Consider the following 6,000-nt stretch of genomic DNA (forward strand, 5'->3'; position numbering starts at 1 on the left):
TTTTTCATGTTTGTAAAATTTTTGACAATTTAGGTCTGTTTATACAATGCTGGACATTTAGACTTCCAGCTTCAACTTACCTTGTAAAATAGAGAAGACCCCAAAATTGTATACAGCCGCCTCATGTCATAGTAATCCTCAGACTGGGGGAAAAATTCATAGTGGATTTTATATTTTTATTTTTTTGTGATAAAAATTCCAATTAAGCTATAATAGTTAAAATGAAAATTATATTCTTTAGTAACTAAACTTTTCATAGTGTCATCTTTAGAAATCAATATACTAGAGTATTAGGATGAAATATAATATGTATATGTTTATTTCACTGAGAACAACCTTATTTTTTATTCTTTTAAGATGCTTGATTAGAGACATTAAGAACATAAAATCTGTTACTCTATGAGGAATTTCTTACAACATACCTTTTTAGGACAAAAAACTTTTACTCTACATCATCTACAGTATCCAATATTACCATATGCTATTTTTGAAAGCACTAATTGATGCAACCTATTTGCAAGCTACTGAGTGGTATGTAAAAAAAAAAAAAAAAAAAATTAAGTAGAGGGCGGAGCAAGATGGCCGAATAGGAACAGCTCCAGTCTCCAACTCCCAGCGCCAGCGACACAGAAGACCGGTGATTTCTGCATTTTCAACTGAGGTACTGGGTTCATCTCACTGGGGAGTGCCGGACGATCGGTGCTGGTCAGCTGCTGCAGCCCGACCAGCCAGAGCTGAAGCAGGGCGGGGCATCTCCTCACCTGGGAAGCGCAAGGGGGAAGGGAATCCCTTTTCCTAGCCAGGGGAACTGAGACACACAACACCTGGAAAATCGGGTAACTCCCACCCCAATATTGCGCTTTAAGCAAACAGGCACCCCAGGAGATCATATCCCACACCTGGCCGGGAGGGTCCCACGCCCACGGAGCCTCCCTCATTGCTAGCACAGCAGTCTGTGATCTACCGGCAAGGCAGCAGCGAGGCTGGGGGAGGGGCGCCCGCCATTGCTGAGGCTTAAGTAGGTAAACAAAGCTGCTGGGAAGCTCCAACTGGGTGGAGCTCACAGCAGCTCAAGGAAACCTGCCTGTCTCTGTAGACTCCACCTCTGGGGACAGGGCACAGCTACACAACAACAACAACAACAACAACAACAAAGCAGCAGAAAACTCTGCAGACGCAAACGACTCTGTCTGACAGCTTTGAAGAGAGCAGTGGATCTCCCAACACGGAGGCTGAGATCTGAGAACGGACAGACTGCCTGCTCAAGTGGGTCCCTGACCCCTGAGTAGCCTAACTGGGAGACATCCCCCACTAGGGGCAGTCTGACACCCCACACCTCACAGGGTGGAGTACACCCCTGAGAGGAAGCTTCCAAAGCAAGAATCAGACAGGTACACTCGCTGTTCAGAAATATTTTATCTTCTGCAGCCTCTGCTGCTGATACCCAGGCAAACAGGGTCTGGAGTGGACCTCAAGCAATCTCCAACAGACCTACAGCTGAGGGTCCTGACTGTTAGAAGGAAAACTATCAAACAGGAAGGACACCTACACCAAAACCCCATCAGTACATCACCATCATCAAAGACCAGAGGCAGATAAAACCACAAAGATGGGGAAAAAGCAGGGCAGAAAAGCTGGAAATTCAAAAAACAAGAGCGCATCTCCCCCGGCAAAGGAGCGCAGCTCATCGCCAGCAACGGATCAAAGCTGGACGGAGAATGACTTTGACGAGATGAGAGAAGAAGGCTTCAGTCCATCAAATTTCTCAGAGCTAAAGGAGGAATTACGTACCCAGCGCAAAGAAACTAAAAATCTTGAAAAAAAAGTGGAAGAATTGACGGCTAGACTAATTAATGCAGAGAAGGTCATAAACGAAATGAAAGAGATGAAAAGCATGACACGAGAAATACGTGACAAATGCACAAGCTTCAGTAACCGACTCGATCAACTGGAAGAAAGAGTATCAGCGATTGAGGATCAAATGAATGAAATGAAGCGAGAAGAGAAACCAAAAGAAAAAAGAAGAAAAAGAAATGAACAAAGCCTGCAAGAAGTATGGGATTATGTAAAAAGACCAAATCTCCGTCTGATTGGGGTGCCTGAAAGTGAGGGGGAAAATGGAACCAAGTTGGAAAACACTCTTCAGGATATCATCCAGGAGAACTTCCCCAACCTAGTAGGGCAGGCCAACATTCAAATCCAGGAAATACAGAGAACGCCACAAAGATACTCCTCGAGAAGAGCAACTCCAAGACACATAATTGCCAGATTCACCAAAGTTGAAATGAAGGAAAAAATCTTAAGGGCAGCCAGAGAGAAAGGTCGGGTTACCCACAAAGGGAAGCCCATCAGACTCACAGCAGATCTCTCGGCAGAAACTCTCCAAGCCAGAAGAGAGTGGGGGCCAATATTCAACATTCTTAAAGAAAAGAATTTTAAACCCAGAATTTCATATCCAGCCAAACTAAGTTTCATAAGTGAAGGAGAAATAAAATCCTTTACAGATAAGCAAATGCTTAGAGATTTTGTCACCACTAGGCCTGCCTTACAAGAGACCCGGAAGGAAGCACTCAACATGGAAAGGAACAACCGGTACCAGCCATTGCAAAAACATGCCAAAATGTAAAGACCATCGAGGCTAGGAAGAAACTGCATCAACTAACGAGCAAAATAACCAGTTAATATCATAATGGCAGGATCAAGTTCACACATAACAATCTTAACCTTAAATGTAAATGGACTAAATGCTCCAATGAAAAGACACAGACTGGCAAACTGGATGAAGAGTCAAGACCCATCAGTCTGCTGTATTCAGGAGACCCATCTCACACGCAGAGACATACATAGGCTCAAAATAAAGGGATGGAGGAAGATTTACCAAGCAAATGGAGAACAAAAAAAAGCGGGGGTTGCAATACTAGTCTCTGATAAAACAGACTTTAAACCATCAAAAATCAAAAGAGACAAAGAAGGCCATTACATAATGGTAAAGGGATCAATTCAACAGGAAGAGCTAACTATCCTAAATATATATGCACCCAATACAGGAGCACCCAGATTCATAAAGCAAGTCCTTAGAGACTTACAAAGAGACTTAGACTCCCATACAATAATAATGGGAGACTTCAACACTCCACTGTCAACATTAGACAGATCAACGAGACAGAAAGTTAACAAGGATATCCAGGAATTGAACTCATCTCTGCAGCAAGCAGACCTAATAGACATCTATAGAACTCTCCACCCCAAATCAACAGAATATACATTCTTCTCAGCACCACATCGTACTTACTCCAAAATTGACCATATAATTGGAAGTAAAGCACTCCTCAGCAAATGTACAAGAACAGAAATTATAACAAACTGTCTCTCAGACCACAGTGCAATCAAACTAGAACTCAGGACTAAGAAACTCAATCAAAACCGCTCAACTACATGGAAACTGAACAACCTGCTCCTGAATGACTACTGGGTACATAACGAAATGAAGGCAGAAATAAAGATGTTCTTTGAAACCAATGAGAACAAAGATACAACATACCAGAATCTCTGGGACACATTTAAAGCAGTGTGCAGAGGGAAATTTATAGCACTAAATGCCCACAAGAGAAAGCAGGAAAGATCAAAAATTGACACTCTAACATCGCAATTAAAAGAACTAGAGAAGCAAGAGCAAACACATTCCAAAGCTAGCAGAAGGCAAGAAATAACTAAGATCAGAGCAGAACTGAAGGAGATAGAGACACAAAAAACCCTCCAAAAAATCAATGAATCCAGGAGTTGGTTTTTTGAAAAGATCAACAAAATTGACAGACCACTAGCAAGACTAATAAAGAAGAAAAGAGAGAAGAATCAAATCGACGCAATTAAAAATGATAAAGGGGATATCACCACCGACCCCACAGAAATACAAACTACCATCAGAGAATACTATAAACACCTCTACGCAAATAAACTGGAAAACCTAGAAGAAATGGATAATTTCCTGGACACTTACACTCTTCCAAGACTAAACCAGGAAGAAGTTGAATCCCTGAATAGACCAATAGTAGGCTCTGAAATTGAGGCAATAATTAATAGCCTACCAACCAAAAAAAGTCCAGGACCAGATGGATTCACAGCTGAATTCTACCAGAGGTATAAGGAGGAGTTGGTACCATTCCTTCTGAAACTATTCCAATCAATAGAAAAAGAGGGAATCCTCCCTAACTCATTCTATGAGGCCAACATCATCCTGATACCAAAGCCTGGCAGAGACACAACAAAAAAAGAGAATTTTAGACCAATATCCCTGATGAACATCGATGCAAAAATCCTCAATAAAATACTGGCAAACCGGATTCAACAACACATCAAAAAGCTTATCCACCATGATCAAGTGGGCTTCATCCCTGGGATGCAAGGCTGGTTCAACATTCGCAAATCAATAAACATAATCCAGCATATAAACAGAACCAAAGACAAGAACCACATGATTATCGCAATAGATGCAGAAAAGGCTTTTGACAAAATTCAACAGCCCTTCATGCTAAAAACGCTCAATAAATTCGGTATTGATGGAACGTACCTCAAAATAATAAGAGCTATTTATGACAAACCCACAGCCAATATCATACTGAATGGGCAAAAACTGGAAAAATTCCCTTTGAAAACTGGCACAAGACAGGGATGCCCTCTCTCACCACTCCTATTCAACATAGTGTTGGAAGTTCTGGCTAGGGCAATTAGGCAAGAGAAAGAAATCAGGGGTATTCAGTTAGGAAAAGAAGAAGTCAAATTGTCCCTGTTTGCAGATGACATGATTGTATATTTAGAAAACCCCATTGTCTCAGCCCAAAATCTCCTTAAGCTGATAAGCAACTTCAGCAAAGTCTCAGGATACAAAATTAATGTGCAAAAATCACAAGCATTCTTATACACCAGTAACAGACAAACAGAGAGCCAAATCATGAATGAACTTCCATTCACAATTGCTTCAAAGAGAATCAAATACCTAGGAATCCAACTTACAAGGGATGTAAAGGACCTCTTCAAGGAGAACTACAAACCACTGCTCAGTGAAATAAAAGAGGACACAAACAAATGGAAGAACATACCATGCTCATGGATAGGAAGAATCAATATCGTGAAAATGGCCATACTGCCCAAGGTAATTTATAGATTCAATGCCATCCCCATCAAGCTACCAATGAGTTTCTTCACAGAATTGGAAAAAACTGCTTTAAAGTTCATATGGAACCAAAAAAGAGCCCGCATCTCCAAGACAATCCTAAGTCAAAAGAACAAAGCTGGAGGCATCACGCTACCTGACTTCAAACTATACTACAAGGCTACAGTAACCAAAACAGCATGGTACTGGTACCAAAACAGAGATATAGACCAATGGAACAGAACAGAGTCCTCAGAAATAATACCACACATCTACAGCCATCTGATCTTTGACAAACCTGAGAGAAACAAGAAATGGGGAAAGGATTCCCTATTTAATAAATGGTGCTGGGAAAATTGGCTAGCCATAAGTAGAAAGCTGAAACTGGATCCTTTCCTTACTCCTTATACGAAAATTAATTCAAGATGGATTAGAGACTTAAATGTTAGACCTAATACCATAAAAATCCTAGAGGAAAACCTAGGTAGTACCATTCAGGACATAGGCATGGGCAAAGACTTCATGTCTAAAACACCAAAAGCAACGGCAGCAAAAGCCAAAATTGACAAATGGGATCTCATTAAACTAAAGAGCTTCTGCACAGCAAAAGAAACTACCATCAGAGTGAACAGGCAACCTACAGAATGGGAGAAAATTTTTGCAATCTACTCATCTGACAAAGGGCTAATATCCAGAACCTACAAAGAACTCAAACAAATTTACAAGAAAAAAACAAACAACCCCATCAAAAAGTGGGCAAAGGATATGAACAGACATTTCTCAAAAGAAGACATTCATACAGCCAACAGACACATGAAAAAATGCTCATCATCACTGATGGCCAGTGATGA

The 6,000-nt window shown here is 41.0% G+C and overlaps 1 protein-coding gene across 7 annotated transcripts in view; it reads right to left on the reverse strand.

Moving 5' to 3' along the window:
- Positions 1–6,000, reverse strand: part of INTU (inturned planar cell polarity protein) — a 108,910-nt gene that overhangs the window by 20,465 nt on the left and 82,445 nt on the right. For all 7 annotated transcript variants that reach the window (XM_017959035.3, XM_017959036.3, XM_017959033.3 and 4 more), the window contains exon 10: positions 81–143. In XM_017959035.3, the coding sequence (XP_017814524.2) occupies positions 81–143 (63 nt within the window). The remainder of the gene's footprint in view (positions 1–80; positions 144–6,000) is intronic.

This window comes from Papio anubis, chromosome 3, assembly GCF_008728515.1.
Source record: "Papio anubis isolate 15944 chromosome 3, Panubis1.0, whole genome shotgun sequence".
In the NCBI taxonomy this organism is placed as follows: Eukaryota; Metazoa; Chordata; class Mammalia; order Primates; family Cercopithecidae; genus Papio; species Papio anubis.